Source organism: Natator depressus, chromosome 10, assembly GCF_965152275.1.
Source record: "Natator depressus isolate rNatDep1 chromosome 10, rNatDep2.hap1, whole genome shotgun sequence".
Classification (NCBI taxonomy): domain Eukaryota; kingdom Metazoa; phylum Chordata; order Testudines; family Cheloniidae; genus Natator; species Natator depressus.
In genome coordinates this window covers 122,754-139,078 of record NC_134243.1, presented here as the reverse complement: position 1 = coordinate 139,078, position 16,325 = coordinate 122,754, and the positions used below count along the sequence as shown (strand labels likewise).

The following is a 16,325-nucleotide window of genomic DNA, read 5'->3' as shown; positions in this document are numbered from 1 at the left end:
CGCTACCATCACCAGCAGCCGGGGCCCTTTCCCCACCTTGACCAGGAAGCACGGTGTCCGTTGCCTCCTGGTGCCCGCCTCGCCCCACGTGGAGACATACGTGCAAGCGTTGGGGAAGGTGGTAGGACCCACGGCTATTGTGGCGGCCTCCAAGATGTATGGGAAGGTCGTTTTTTTCTTAGCTTCGGAGGTTGCCGCCCAGGAGGCGGTGGAGAGGGGCCTGGCGGCGGGGGGGGGGCGTTCGTCCCCCTAGAGCCGCTAGAAGACCTGGGTGTTCGCCTCGTCCTCACCTCCGTTCCTCCCTTTTTACCCAATGCTGCCCTGTTACCCACTCTCTCCGCCCTGGGGAAACTTACCTCTGTCATCAGCCCTCTCCCGTTGGGCTGCAAGGACCCCACCCTCCGTCACGTCCTTTTGTTCCGCCGGCAAGTGCAGCTTCTACCGCCGGCGGGGGTGCGTGACGGAGAGGCGCTCGAGGGGTCCTTCCTAGTCCCCTACCAGGGAGCCCGCTATCGGGTCTTTTACTCCACCGGAGAGGCCTGGTGCTACCTCTGCCGCTCAGCGGGGCATGTCCGCAGAGACTGCCCTTTGGCCCGGGGGGGAGGGGCACCCGAGACCCGGCAGGACATCGGCCCCGTCGTTGCGACGCCCCTGGCTGCCCGGCACCTGAAACCAACCCTCCTCCTACTCAATTCGTCGCTGCTCCCATCTGGGCCCAGGAGACTCCTTCCCTACAACGCCCGGGCGAGCAAGGGAGTCCCACCCTTGCTATTACCACTTCGGCAGAGCCTATGGAGGAGGGTGCGGCAAAGATATTACCGGGTATAGGAGAGGACCCGCCCCAAGGAGAACCCCCCCCCCCCATGCTGCCTCACCGCTACCCCCCCGAACCCCTGAACCATCGCCTCCGCCCCCTGACACGACCCCTGCTAACCAACCCCCAGACGATGCTATGGAGGGCTGGACCCTAGTCCAGGGGAAGCGAGGCAAGCGGAAGGCTCGAGCACCGCTGCATTCATCCGACGCGGAAGCCCCCCGGAAGACCAGGAAGGGAGTCACTGATATCGAGCCCTCCGCTACGACCACGAGTGAGATCCATCCGCTGGTGTCGGGAGGGGAAGACAGACTGGCTTTGGAGGGCAGAATCCCCCCTCCACGGGAGACCCTCCCCTCCGAGACCCCTGAGGACGCCCCTTCTGCCCGGATACCACCCGAACCCCACGCGAACCCCGAGGCGACTGTTGAGGCGGGCCCTAGAGGAGAAGCCCCCGGGGTAGCAGAAGTTGGCCTCTCTTCCGTGTATGCGGAGATTGAGGCCCTAGATTTGACCCCGGTCACCCAGGGAGAGGATGATTTACTGCTGGCTGGCCTCGAGCTGGGCAATCTCACCCCAGCCCCCTTTTCCCCATGCTCCCTCCCCCTAATTGCCTTCCCGGGCGAGCACCCTGCAGAAGGTGGTCCACCACCTGATGCCATGGCCGCCAAGACCACCACGGAGCCAGCGCCTAGCATTACTAGGAGCCCCCTCCCTTACCCCTTAACCCTTGACTCTGCTCAGGAGGCACCTTCCTTTAGCTGCTTGCCTCCTGAACCCAGAGCCTTACCTCTACCCCTGCCCCCACCCCTGTCCCCACCCAGTTTACCTCCTCCTGCAGTGCTCTTGGAGCCCCTGGGGTTGGTTTTTTTCCGCCTTTTGCAGATTCCCCCCAGGGAGCAGTCTTTGCACATTCTAGTCGCGACCCATTAGGAGTTGCAATTTTTCCCCCGCCATCCCCTTCCACCCCAAGGCGCGAAATGGATTTAATAACCTCAGCCTGTCAGACGCCCCGTCGGTGGTCCGCACCTTGCCTACCCGCCTTAACGGACCACGAGGCTGTATTAAGAGCCCCACCAGGGAATACCTCGGAAATTGTAACCCCACCCCCCCATGAGCTGCGGCATGCACTATGGAAGTTCTTAGAACACACCCGTGGTGCCCGCAATAGGGTACAGCTAGCTCTTCAGCTATGGGGGGGACTTTGATCAAATTTTTCAGGCCACAAGGGTCCTTATAAAGGAGGGCAGAGGGCAAGGAAGGCGCGGTGCTGTGGCCTACGAGCGGGCCCGTGGCTTCCGAAACGATCTATTCATCTACGGGATGGGTCACGGGTTGCTGCGCAACCCGCCGGGGGCCACGAACACCCCCGCCAATGAGAAACCCCCACCCCCCCAGCCCTCCGCATGATGCCTCTTATTATTGCAACCTTGAATACCAGGGGCTGTAGGATGGCTCTCCGCAGGTCCCAGGTGCTCTCTTACCTTCGGGAAGGGGGGTACTCTGTAGTTTTCCTGCAGGAGACCCATACGGACCCGACCGTCGAGGACAGGTGACGGCCAGAGTGGGGGAACGGGGTCTACTTTAGCCACTTCACGACTTGGCAAGCTGGAGTGGCGACCCTGTTCTCCCCCACCCTACGGCCCGAGGTGCTAGGGGTCACTGAGGTCGTGCCGGGCCACCTGCTGCACCTTCGAGTCCGTATGGAGGGGCTCGTGGTCAATCTTGTTAATATCTATGCCCCGCAAATGAGCCCAAAGCGGCCACAGTTCTACCAGCGGGTGTCCGACTTTCTCGGCACCCTAGATTCGCACGAGTGCCTGGTCCTGGGAGGGGACTTTAACACCACCCTTGAGGAACAGGACCGCTCAGGGGCCGAGCCGAGCCCAGCCGCCGCGAACATCCTCCGAGGAATAGTCGAACATCACTCCCTAGTGGACGTCTGGCGTGACCATCACCCAGATGACACCTCCACTTTCACTTTTGTCCGGGTGGAGGCCCATCAGTCACACCACTCTCGGTTGGACCGTATTTACTTATCCCGTTTCCATCTTTCACAGGCTCATTCCTCCACCATTCGGCCGGCCCCTTTCTCCGACCATCATTTAGTTACTATAACGGTCTCCCTCCGTGCAGAGAGACCGGGGCCAGCCTATTGGCACTTTAACAATAGCCTGTTGGAGGACGAGAGCTTTGTGACGTCCTTCCGGGAGTTTTGGCTGGCCTGGCGAGAGCAGTGGCATGCCTTTCCCTCGGTGCGGCGATGGTGGGATCTAGGGAAGGTACGCGCCAAGCTCTTCTGCTGTGACTACACTCGGGGCACCAGCCGACGGAGAAATGCGGCGATAGAGCAGTTGGAACGGGAGGTCTTAGAGATGGAGAGGTGCCTGGCCGCCAACCCCGAGGACCTGTCCCTCTGCGGAGCGTGCCGGGAGAAGCGGGAGGAGCTTCGGGCCCTCGAGGACCACCGGGCCCGAGGTGCCTTCGTCCGTCCCGCATCCACCTCCTTCGGGAGATGGACCGCGGCTCCCGCTTCTTCTATGCCCTGGAGAAAACGAGGGGGGCCAAGAAACACGTCACCTGCCTTCTAGCGGAAGACGGCACCCCCCTCATGGATCCAGAGGAGATGTGTGGGAGGGCCCGCGACTTCTACACAAGCCTTTTCTCCCCGGATCCGACCGATCCTGGCGCTTGCGGGGTGCTCTGGGAGGAACTCCCCACGGTCAGCGTGGGCGACCGAGACCGGCTAGAGCTGCCTCTTACCCTGGCCGAGTTCTCGGAAGCCCTCCGCCACATGCCCACCAATAAATCTCCGGGCATGGACGGGCTGACCGTGGAGTTTTACCGCATGTTCTGGGACATCCTCGGCCCAGACCTAGTCACTGTCTGGGCTGAGTCTTTGCAGAGCGGGGTCCTCCCTCTGTTGTGCGGACGAGCGGTGCTCGCCTTGCTGCCGAAGAAGGGGGACCTCCGCGATTTACGAAACTGGCGTCCCGTCTCACTCCTTAGCACGGATTACAAAATCGTAGCGAAAGCAATTTCGCTGCGGCTAGGGTCCGTGATGGCAGACGTGATCCACCCAGACCAGACCTATACTGTCCCGGGTCGCAGCATTTTTGACGACCTATTTCTAGTCCGAGACCTTTTGGAACTCGGGCGGAGAGATGGTCTGTCGTTCGCCCTCCTGTCTCTTGATCAGGAGAAGGCGTTCGATAGAGTAGATCATGGGTACCTCCTGAGCACTCTGCAGGCGTTTGGATTCGGACCTCAGTTTGTGAGTTTTCTCCGGGTGCTGTATGCCTCCGCGGAGTGTTTGGTTAGGCTCAACTGGACCCTGACCGAACCGGTCAGCTTTGGGCGAGGAGTGTGGCAGGGGTGCCCCCTCTCGGGCCAGCTGTACACTCTGGCGATCGAGCCTTTCCTCTGTCTCCTCCGCAGGAGGTTGATGGGGTTGGTGCTGCGGGAGCCGGAGCTGCGGCTGGTCCTGTCGGCGTACGCCGATGACGTACTTCTCGTGGTCCAGGACCCGGGTGACCTGGCGCGAGTGGAGGCATGCCAGGCCATCTATTCGGCAGCCTCCTCCGCCCGAGTCAACTGGGTCAAGAGCTCTGGCTTGGCGGTGGGGGACTGGCGGCAGGTAAGCTCCCTCCCACTTGCGCTTCAAACCATCCGGTGGAGTGCGGGTCCTCTGCTCTATCTCGGCGTTTACCTTTCCGCCACGCACCCTTCCCCGCCGGAGAACTGGCAAAATTTAGAGGGCGGAGTGATAGAGCGGATCCGGAAATGGACGAGGCTACTCCGATGTCTCTCCCTCCGAGGGAGAGAACTGGTGCTTAACCAACTAGTCCTGTCCACGCTCTGGTACCGGCTCAACACCCTGGCCCCGGCCCCGGGTTTCCTGACCCACCTCCGGAGATTGATTCTAGAGTTCTTTTGGTCAGGAATGCACTGGGCCCCTGTCGGAGTTCTTCATTTACCCCTGAAGGAAGGAGGGCAGGGCCTGAAGTGTCTGTACACTCAGGTCCGCGTTTTCCGCCTCCAGGCCCTGCAGAGGCTCCTTTACAGTGCAGGTAGTTCGACGTGGAGCATATTGGCGCACGCCTTCCTGCGCTGCTTCCAAGGGCTCCGATACGACCGGCAGCTCTTTTATCTTTGTCCGAGAGGTTTTCCGCGAGACCTCTCCGGGCTGCCGGTCTTCTACCAGGACCTCCTCCGGACCTGGAAACTAATGACCAGGTCCGTGGCGGCCACCGTGGGAGCAGATCTCCTCACGGAGCCCCTGCTACACAACCCCCAACTCCGTGTGCAGGTGGCGGAGTCCCGCTCAGTGCACCAGAGGTTGGTCCTGGCGGAAGTCACGAGGGTCGGAGGCCTCCTGGACTACGACCGGAGAGACTGGCTGGATCCCCTGACGCTCGCTCGGCGCATGGGGCTCTCCAGCCCTCGTACTCCCCGGCGCGTACTTCAGGAGGTGAAGGCTGCCTTGACCCCCCGCTGCTCTGGCTTATGTCAACCGAGCCTTGCGCGAGGGCGCACCCCGCCCATCCTCTACCCCAGGCCTGCCGGACCTTTCCATAGGGCCCCTACCCTGCCGATCCCGACAAACCCCTCACCCTTTCACTGCGAGCCAGCTGCATGAACTGCAGCCGGTCAGTTTTCAACTTGCACCACGGAAATATTTGTATACACTCACGCTTCACACCCTTCACGCCCACACCCTGGTGTCCTGCCCCAACATAAAGTGGCGGGACCTCCTGCCACCTTTGGAGGGTGAGCAACCTCGGTGGGCCAGCCTGTACTCCACCTTGGTCCCGAGGCCCGTCGGGGACATCAGTTGGCGGCTCCTTCACGGAGCTTTGAGCACGGGCGTATTTTTGACACGTTTTACTCCCATCCCGGATACTTGCCCTTTTTGTAATGTCAGGGAAACCCTGGCGCATGTATATTTAGAGTGTGCCAGATTGCAGCCCCTTTTTCGGCTCCTCACAAATATTCTATTGCGCTTCTGGCTTCATTTCTCCCCTCACCTCTTTATCTATACACTCCCCATCCGTGGCCCCACAAAATCGCGGGATCTCCTGGTTAACCTCCTCCTAGCCTTGGCTAAAACAGCCATTTATAAAACCAGAGAGAGGAGGTTGGCCCATGAAACGTCCTGCGATTGTAGGGCCTTTTTCCGATCCTCAGTACATTCACGTATCCGGGCGGAGTTCCTCTGGGCAGCGTCCACCGACTCCCTTGACACCTACGAAGAGCGGTGGGCGCTGTCCGGGGTTCTCTGCTCGGTGACCCCGTCCGGTTCCCTCCGTTTGACCCTTTGATTGAGGGGAAGAGCGAGAGACACCAGCCCCAGCCGTTGCCGCTGTGGATACCATCGTTACTGTCATCTAGGAGGGGTCCTATAATACGTGGGTGTCTACCCCCCACCCCCAAACCACCCACCCCGCAGCTGTGCCCATCTTGCCGGGCACTCTCAGGAGGGGGATAATCGGTGACACTGGGTGCGGCACTAGGTAACTCGATGGGGTGGAAGACCACGAGTGTCAAGGAAGCCCCCCCGCTCTAGGCCACCAGGTAACTCAGGAGGGTGGAAGACCACGAGTGTCGAGGAAGCCCCCCCCGCTCTGGGCCCAGGCTAGCCTGAACACCTCTCCCTCCTGAAAGCTGCTGTGTTATACCTTCTGTTTGCTTTGTTTTGTTGCATAGTTTGGTTTGGTTTGTTTCTTTGGTAATTCTTGTAATTGTTACAGTAAAATTCTTTTCTGTTTCAAAAAACACCGAAAACCACCTTCTCTGTTACCTTACCCAGGGCAAAGGGACCTACTTAACCTGGGGTAATATATCTGCCTTCTATCACTCTCCTGTAGCCATCTGGCCTGACCCTGTCACAGTGTGTACGCACACACACACAATAGTATGGGTGTTTGGAAAAAAAATCATGCAGTCAAGCCTATTTATATTCAAATAGCATACTGGAAATTCCTGTCTAATGAAAGTATTTCTTTTGTACCAAACCTTTTTTCATTAACTCAGTACAAATGTGGCTATTTTGAGGGAATTGATACATGTTTTCCTGATTTAAAGTCAGTAAGAAAACTATCTTGTGCCAAATGATACTGATGTCACTTGAATCTTTTTTTGATTGTTGTTTTTAGTCAACTTTTAAAGGATCTTTCTTTTGCTTAACTTGATTAACAAGAACGAGAAAACAAAGAAATGTTACTTGTTTTAGGCTTTGAGTGAGTTCTTTAAAATCTAATATTACTGTAAATTTATTAATTTGACAGGTAACTTAAAATAAGCCCAATTGCTCTAGTTTTCTTTAAGCTTTTAGTCTGGTTGTGATTTTCGGTATTTGGTGTCATTTATTACATAGCCATGAATTTTTAAAATCAGCAGAACATTAGTGGTTGTACCCAAATGCTACTTTGGAACAGATGGAACACAAACTGGTGCAGTACCTCTGGTCTTCAAGAGTAAAGTTTTTTATTTCTTTGTTTTAGGTAGATTTGTATTATTTACAGTATGCAAGGGGAAGACAATTATACAGGAAAGACAGATGAGGGGAGTAGTGAGTATCTAAAGAATTCTATAAAATTGGGCAAGAACAAGATTCTGAGTGGAGAGGACCACATAGTTGAATCTATAAGAAATATGAATCCCAAGCTATAAGAAAGTAACTATATTAGTAGAGCTTTACTATAAGCCTCTGTATCAAGAAAAGGAAATTGAGCACACTATGTTCAGAGAGATCACAGGCAGCAAAATCTAACAAAATAAGTGGAGAGAGAAGAAGGAGATCCAGGGATTAGGTTGCTATCATAGGATTTTCTAGACCTGGATTCTGTTCCCTGCTCCACCCACAGACTCCCAGAGACACCTTTGGCAAGTCACTTAATCTCTCTGTATCTCAGTTCCCCATCTGTAAAATGAAGATAACAGACCTCCGCTTAGGCGTGTTGTGATGATGAATACATTGACTGTGAAGTGCTCAGATACTATAGCATTGGGGCCAAATAACAAGTTAGAATAGAATAGACGTGAACTACCTGCATATAAACAGATGAAATGGCAAAACGGGACAAAGCTGAGAGAAAAAAATTCTCGGTACTCTGATTGTTTTTGGAACAGATTGTGTCAGAGCATGCAAGAGGAGTGGCTGTTTTCAAATAAGTAACATTCAGGAGTTGATTCAAAAAATAACAATCCTACTAAAGTAATGCTAACCACAACATAATTTTCAAGATTTCTGTAGGGAGTAATTTACCAAAAAGTGACTTAGTGACATTAAACTTTGGAAAGGGAGATCTCAATACAATGAGGTGGTTAGTCAAAAAGGCCCTAAAGTCAAATGTAAAGCAAAATGGCATGGTTGCTACTTAAAACAAAATAATAATAGTCTCAGAAGGCATGCCCATTGGACAGAAGGGGAGCCAGGAAGACAAGGTGTAAACCACTGTGGCAGAGTGGCAAGGTCCGAGAAGCCAAACATAATACTTCAAAATTTGAAAACCTAATCCTAGTGAAATCAGTAAACAGGAGTATAAATTACAGTAAGTGATAATATAAGAGGAAATTAGCAGGGCTAAAATGGATTTTGAAGAACAAATAGGTAAGTATCGAGAACAAACAAGGGATTATTTTAAGTATAGCAGAAGCATGAACCTGCAAAATAATTAGTCAGTCTCCTGGATCACCAGGGGCTAAAAGGAGCAATTAAGGAAGATAAGGATGTTGCTTAGAGGCTAAATGACTTCTTTGGATCGGTCTTGACTGCAGAGAATTGTGGGGCCTGTACATTTATATGATTAACAAGAATATCCAGAGTTGTTGTTAGTTGTTGGTAGCACAGTGTTTCAAAGGGATATTAAACCTCATGCTTCAGGGTTTAAACTAAACTAACCTCTAACGCTTAGAGTTTTGATGAAACCTAATGGGGACAGATTATCCCACACCCTGTCTGCTGCAGGGGTTCCTTCACCTTCCTGTGAAGCATCCAGTGCCAGCCACTGTCGGAGAGAGAATACTGGACTAGATTAACAGATTTTAAGCCCAGAAGGTACCATTGATTGTCTAGCCTGATCACTGACTAATACAGGCCAAAGAACTTCACCTTGTAATTTCTGCATCAAGCCTGTAATATCTAGCTGAACTATAGATATCTCTTAGCCCTGGTCTCACTGGGGGGTCGACCTAAGATACGCAACTTCAGCTACGCAAATGGCGTAGCTGAAATTGGCGTATCTTAGGTCGACTTACCTGGCCATGAGGACGGCAGCGAGTCGACTGCTGCTGCTCCCCCATCAACTCCGCTTCCGCCTCTCGCGAGCTGGAGTTCCGGAGTTGACAAGACGTGATAAATCGATCCCTGATAGATGGATCACTACCCGCTGATCCAGCGGGTAGCAAAGACCTGCCCTTAGAAAGATATCTAGTCTTGATTTAAAGTCTTCATGTGATGGAGAATCTATCACATTCATTGGTAAGTTGTTGCAATGCTTAATTACACTCACTGTTAAAAAATTTGAGCATTATTTCTAGTTCGAATTTGGTTAGCTTCAGCATCCATTAGCTGGATCATGTTTTGCCTTTTTACAGTATATTAAAGAGCTGTCTACTGTCAAAAATGTATATTCATAAATACCAGTTATGAAGTGCAGAAAATTTATAAAGGAAACTGAAAGCTACAGGGGAAAAACCATGGCTAGTAGAGCTAAGGACAGTAAGAACACAAATATAATATGAACAAAAGGAATCTTAACAGTGATATAAGCCCATTACTAGATGGAAATAGGAGAATTGTTGATAATGTTGCAGATAAGCCAGAAGTGTCTAAATATTTTTGTTGTGTATTTGGAAAGAGCTGAAATGAGGTATGATACCACATGAGGATGATGAACTACTTTCCACAGCCTCTACTAGGGAAAAACATTTTAAAATCAGCAGATCACGATAACAGGAACCCAAGAGTTACAATTTAGGAACAAGGAATGCATGCCATACCTACAGAATAGGGGATTGTATCCTGGAAAGCAGAATTCTAAAAAGGATTTAGGGGTCTGAGTGAACAAACAGTTGAACTTGAGCTCCCAGTATGATGCTGTGAATAAAAGGGCTAATGTTTGGGTATATAATAAACAGGGAAGTAGGAGTAGGGAGGTGATTTTTACTCTTTGTACAGCATTAGTGAGACAGGTATTGGAATACTGTGTCATGTTCTGGTTTCCACATTCTGAAAAGGTATTGAAAAATTGTAGAAAGTGCAGAGAATAGCCACAAAAATGATTCAGTGATTGGAAAAATGCGTTAGTGAGAGACTGAAGGAGCTCAATTTGTTTAGCGTAGCAAAAAGAAGATTAAGAGGTGACCTGAGTACAATGTATAATTTCCTTCAATGGAGAAAATATCAGCTACTAACAGTCTCTTTAACCTAGAGGAGAAATGTATAACAACAAGTCTGGAAGTTAAAGCCAGACAAATTCAGACTAAAAATTGAGCACAATATTTTAACAGTGAGGGTGATTTAACCATTCAAACAAACTACCAAAAGGAAGTGTAGATTCTCCATCTCTTGATGTCATCAAATCAAAACCGGATGCTTTAATTCAACACCAGGGCTCCGTACATGGGTAACTAGTTATAATTCCATGGCCTGTATTGTACAGAGGTCAAGCTAAATGATGGTCCCATCTGGCCTTAAAAACTGAAAATTTATGAAAAATTTCTTCCCCATGTAGGTACCTCTTATCTTTCTCTTGGATAAACTAATTAGATTGTGTCTTTCATTTTTCACTGTAAAGCAGAATTTTTCAGGTCTTGAATTATTCTCATAACTCCGTTCTGAGCCCTTCCCCATTGTTCCACATGCTTTTTGAAGTGAGGACACCAGAACTGAATATAGTATTCCAGTAATTGTCTCACCATGGTAACTAAGAGGTTAAGCATGATTGATTAATATTCCTAATTTGATATTCCCCTGATTATGCATTCAAGGACCATGTTTAACTTCTTAGTTACAGCATCACACTGAGAGCTCATGTTTAAGGCTATGATTTAGTCACGGCTGTTTTTAATAAAAGTCACGGACAGGTCACTGGCAATAACCAAAAAGTCATGGCTAGTGACTTGTCTGTGACTTTTACTAAAAATACCCCTAACTAAATCTTAGGTGCTGGGGGCAGGGAGGGGTGCTCCAGCGGACACTGCTTCTCCTCTGGGCGGGGGGTGGCCTGGGGCTCCACTGCTGCCCCTGGACCTCTGCTCTGGGGCAGCCCCCAGGCCCAGTTGCCTGGGGCCTCCAGAGTAGTAGCTGGTGTGGTTGGCCCCAGGGCCGCCCCAGCTACTCGGGCGGCTCTGGGGTCAGCTGCTACAGCTGTGGAAATTACGAAGGTTCGGAAAAGTCACGGAATCCATAACTTCCGTGACCGCTGTGAAAGACTCGCAGCCTTACTTATGTTCAGTTGGAAATCTACCATGGCCTCTAAGTCTTTTTCAGCCTCGCTGCATTCCAGGATACAGTCCTGCTTCTTGTGTGACCTACATTTTTTTTATTCTTAGATGTATGACTTGCATTCGGCTGTATTTAATGCATGTTTTTTCAAAGGAGTCTGCATTACTACATAATCCATATAATTCCATATAACTGACTAGTCCCTACCATCATTTACCATTTCACCAATTGTTGGAATTACTGTTATAGAATTAGTATAAAAGATATCACTATGACATCAGCTCAAACATAAATTCCTTTATTAATTGTAAAGGCCAAATGGTATTTATACAGTTGCTTAAGCAATAAGCAATTCCTACATTCATACAATAGCACACATTCATAAGCATTTGATCGGAGTTCTCAGGAAAAGAGATAACCCTTTCATACTGCTTGCTGCAGCATGATCAGATGAGATCTGATAAATACCCCGAGCAAGCCTGGTTCTTTTATACAAAGCAACAAATAATTGATGTCATCCTATCTGAAAACCAGGTTTTGACCACTTTGGGGCTGGGTAGAGTCATGACTGGTGTGGAAAAAGTAAGTAAGGCAGTGTTATTTACTCCTTTTCATAACACAAGAACTAGGGGTCATCAAATAAAATTAATAGGCAGCAGGTTTAAAACAAACAAAAGGAAGTATTTCTTCATACAACGCACAGTCATCCTGTGGAACTCTTTGCCAGAGGATGTTGTGAAGGCCAACACTCTAACAGGGTTCAAGAAAGAACTAGATAAATTCATGGAAGATAGGTCCATCAGTGGCTTTTAGCCAGGATGGGCAGGGATGGTGTCTCTAGCCTCTGTTTGCCAGAAGCTGGGAATGGGCGCCAGGGGATGGATCACTGACGATTATCTGTTCTGTTCATTCCCTCTGGGGCACCTGGCATTGGCCACTGTCGGAGGACAGGATGCTGAGCTGGATGGACCTTTGGTCACATTCTTATGTTATGACCCTCTTCCTTGGGTAAAACCAGATATGGCAGTTGGACCTCTTTCTTTCAGATTATTTTAAATTTATAAATCTTAAAGCTAGTTGTACCTGGCATTTTATCTTGTTACACATGTCCATATTCTAAGATAACATGGGTATGTTAAAGGTAGCTATCAGTTTATCACAAAACACTGCTTTTTTGATCGGTGGAACCGATTTGTTACCATCTCCTATAATTTTAGAGGCTTCTTTTCTAATAATTTTCTTTTAGCTCATTAGCCACTTTCCAAACTCAGCATCCTCCCAACACTTGTCTTGCTAGATGCTACATTCCTTCTAACTTTTTTACCTATTATTTTCAAGCTCTTATTACATTTGTTAACCACCTACATTTTGCAGAAGCTGCAAAGCACATGGCTAAACTAACCTTACCCTTTCTGTTCTGAAACCATCCTATACCAATCTTTGTGTCATCTTCAGATTTTACCAGTAAAATTTTATATTTTGTTCCTATCGTTAATAAAGATACTGAATAGCATTGGTCCAAAACAGTTTTCTGTATAACTCCACTAGATACATCCCCATGGGATGATAATTCCCCATTTACAATTACATTTTGAGATCCATCAGTTAACCCAGTTTTTAATCCATTTAATATGGGTTACATTGATCTTGGTATAGTGCTGATTTTTTTAAATCAGATTGGCATGCTGGGCCATGTCAAATGTCTTATGGAAGTCTAAGTATATTATGTCAATTATATTATTAAGTATATTATTCATCAGAGATGTGATCTCATCAGAAAGTGATATGAAACTTGTTTGAGAAGACGGAAAGCTGCAGGGTCTCCCTGGAGGAGACTATGGCTTTATGATCCATTGTGGTAATTCCTATGCTTCTGTGTTCCAAAGAGGATGCATCTACTGCAAAGTGGATTTTCAGGTTTGTTTTTCAGATAGCTTCGTGGAGAAGAATCTTGGTGGCGGGGAAGGGAGGAAATTGAGACAAATTGGGTTTGATACTAAGTTTGCTTGGCAGCATAACTAAGAAGTCATAATTTTCCTTTTTTAAATTAAAGATTCTAATATTCAGTACAAGTAAGCTAATACAGGAGGATTTCCACAGTAACCATAACTTTGACCTTTTAGTACATATGAAGCATTTGCCTTAGCAGTATTTTAAAATCATTCAGAATTCTGCATGTACATAAGTTGCTGTGGAGCTGTAACTTTGAATACCCTGACTCTTAATAAATTTCAGTTCTCAAATGTAATGTTCCATGTCAGTTATTTTGGATTGAGCTTCCTTGTTTTCTTAATGGTAAAAGTGAGTAATTACCTCCTCCCACCCTCATCCTGGTCCAGCTCTTGTCCTTTCTAAATTTGAGTCAGGTAGCTTCCTTCTCCATGCGACAGTCTAAATCTAATAGATATTGGGAGATCATTAGTCTAACAAATGTAACAAAAACCTTCACATTGTTATATAACAAAAGCCAGTGGACACGTGTCCAAAAATTCATCCAGATCTAAATGGACTATAACCAGATGACCAAAAGGCACATCGGTGTCCTAGGGATTATGTTTTAGGGTACAGGAATAGAGTAGTGTCCCTTCATATAGTTTGTGTCCTTTATGGTGCTCACTATGTTCTGTGTTTTAGAAGCTGCCAGAAACCAGTCAGAGCAACATGTATGTATGTAGATAGGTTGGCATGTTTATGTGTATTTAGTAAACATCGTTATTTGGGGCCCACCTCTGTCTTTGTGGTTTCTTGTATGAAGAGCAAAAAAGACAAAAATGTGTCTACCAGATTTTATATTTCTGCCACCATCCACTGAGAATAGTAGAGCTATTGCAACTGTTTTTTGTAATGGCAAAAGTGTACTGTTCCCCCACTCTTTGCATCTGAAAATAACTGAACCGTTTTTTTTTCTTTAATTTTTAAAAATAATCACTCTTGAGTGGAAAATTACTGTGGGAAAATACTTTTTATATTAAGGTCATGATTGAATTTTATTGATGTAGCTTAGCATTTGTCGGCCTAATGGAAGAAGTGGGATTTTGAAAGGGATATGAGTGATAACAGGGAAGTTGCCAGATGCATTGGGATAGAGATGCCATTCCATATCGGGGCGGGGGGAAGCATGAAAGTGTGAGATGAAAGGCTTTGCCAATGATGTTAACCTTACCATTCCTAGGAGGGAATAGGAGACACTCTAAAAGACAAACAGATGTTGACCTAAAAAGAACAGGAGGACTTGTGGCGCCTTAGAGACTAACAAATTTATTTGAGTATACGCTTTCGTGAGCTACAGCTCACTTCATCAGATGCATTTTTTTTTTCCCCAGCCTCTGACCCCATCCGGGTTCCCCCCGGAGACACGGCCCTACTCCCAGCCCCAGCGGGGGGTGAGGAAGGAGGGGATGGGCCACGACATGGGTAACGGGGCTGGCTTTCAGCACGCCCACTGTTAAGTGTTTCAGCACCACTGAACGGAAAGGTATCCAGTATATACTAGAAGACAGTTGAAGATGTGACTGTACGTAAGAAGGCAAGTTAAGTGGTGAAATAAAGAAGTAAACATAGAAGATAGTTGAACCATGCGGGATGAGACTGTTGAGAGAGAGAGATGAGAAAGGGATCAAGGACAGAGCCCTTAGAGATGCTGGCAAAGTGGGAGAGTAAGAGGAACTGTCAAAGGAAATATTGAAGAAACAATTGGAAAGATACCAAGTGAATACAGGGCCATGGAAACCAAGGGAGGAAGTATAATCAGAGAAGTTGGAATGATCTGAAGTATCAAAGGCAGGGAGAAGATTAAGGACAAGGATAGAGGAGCGGCCCTGAGACCTTGTCAAGACCATCTTACTGGAGAACATTAGTAAGAGCAGGTTTGGTGAAGTAAAGAATGCTAAAGTCATACTGAAGGAAATCCAGAAGGGAACGTTGCATAAGGTCCTAGTTATATGTCTTACTAAAATGAATAATATACTTTCAAATTTTTAATATTGAAGAGCTTATTTTTATTTTGCTTTTAACATTTATAAGTATGAGACTGTATGAAGAATACTGGGGGGAAAATAAAAAATACTTATATTGAGAGCTTCTGGACGTTTGTGTGGTGTTGGGATTCTGCTAGTATTTTATTTGTGCTTAGAGTGATGGTAAAATTTTTATTTAATATAAAAATAATAAAGCTTTAGTCAGACTGCCTAATGACAATAAAATCCACGTCTCATCCTAATAGTTTGTGAATGGTGATGTATAAGGCTCTGATTTAGTCACAGATGTCACAGCAGTCACGGATTCCGTGACTTTACCCGACCTCCATGACGTCTTCTGCCTCAGCTGTCAGCAGTTGAAGCCTGGGCTGGAACCAGGACCCTGCAGCGGGGCCTAAGTGCCCCCCTCATGGTTTCCCAGGGCTGTGGCGGCGGCTGCAGCCAAGGCCGCACACCCCTGTCCCTCAGCTGCGGCCAGCTCTGGATGGGAGGAGGGCGCTGCGCCCCCTGCTGCGGCCACTGGAGCCAGGACTGTGCCCTCCCTCCGTGGTGGGGGTGTTGGCCTGTCGCCCCCCCTGCATGAGACTCCATTCCTCCCTCCTACTTAGCCTCACCTCCAGTTATTTTTAGTAAAGCCAGGGACAGGTCACGGTCTCTGTGAATTTTTGTTTATTGTGCATGACCTGTCTGTGATTTTTACTAAAAATAACCGTGACAAAATCTTAGTGTTAATGATGTGTACAAACCAGGATTTTTATATAAAAGAAAAGCAAAATTTTATTGCTTTCAAGGATTTTATTGGTACCTGGATTCGTTAAAGGTATTCTAAATGCAAAGTTAAAGTGTTAACATATTTTAAATTTGTTAATCTGTTTACAGATACTAATTTTGTATTAGCTGGCTACAAGACAGAACAATGCACCAAACCCCCGAGACTCTGCCGCCAGGGTTATGCATGCCCCCATTATCACAACAGCCGAGATAGAAGACGGAATCCCAGAAGATTCAAATACAGGTGCATAAATAAATACTAAGAACATGCTTTCCTAACTATGGGTCTACGTCCCCCATGAATCAATAGAAC

At 48.1% G+C, this 16,325-nt stretch overlaps 1 protein-coding gene across 5 annotated transcripts in view; it reads left to right on the top strand.

Moving 5' to 3' along the window:
* The window catches only part of UNKL (unk like zinc finger), a 150,001-nt gene that overhangs the window by 31,650 nt on the left and 102,026 nt on the right, over positions 1–16,325 (top strand). For 4 of the 5 annotated variants that reach the window (XM_074964896.1, XM_074964895.1, XM_074964894.1 and 1 more), the window contains one exon: positions 16,121–16,256. The exons of the other annotated variant lie outside the window; for it this stretch is intronic. In XM_074964896.1, the coding sequence (XP_074820997.1) occupies positions 16,121–16,256 (136 nt within the window). The remainder of the gene's footprint in view (positions 1–16,120; positions 16,257–16,325) is intronic. 5 annotated transcript variants of the gene reach the window in all.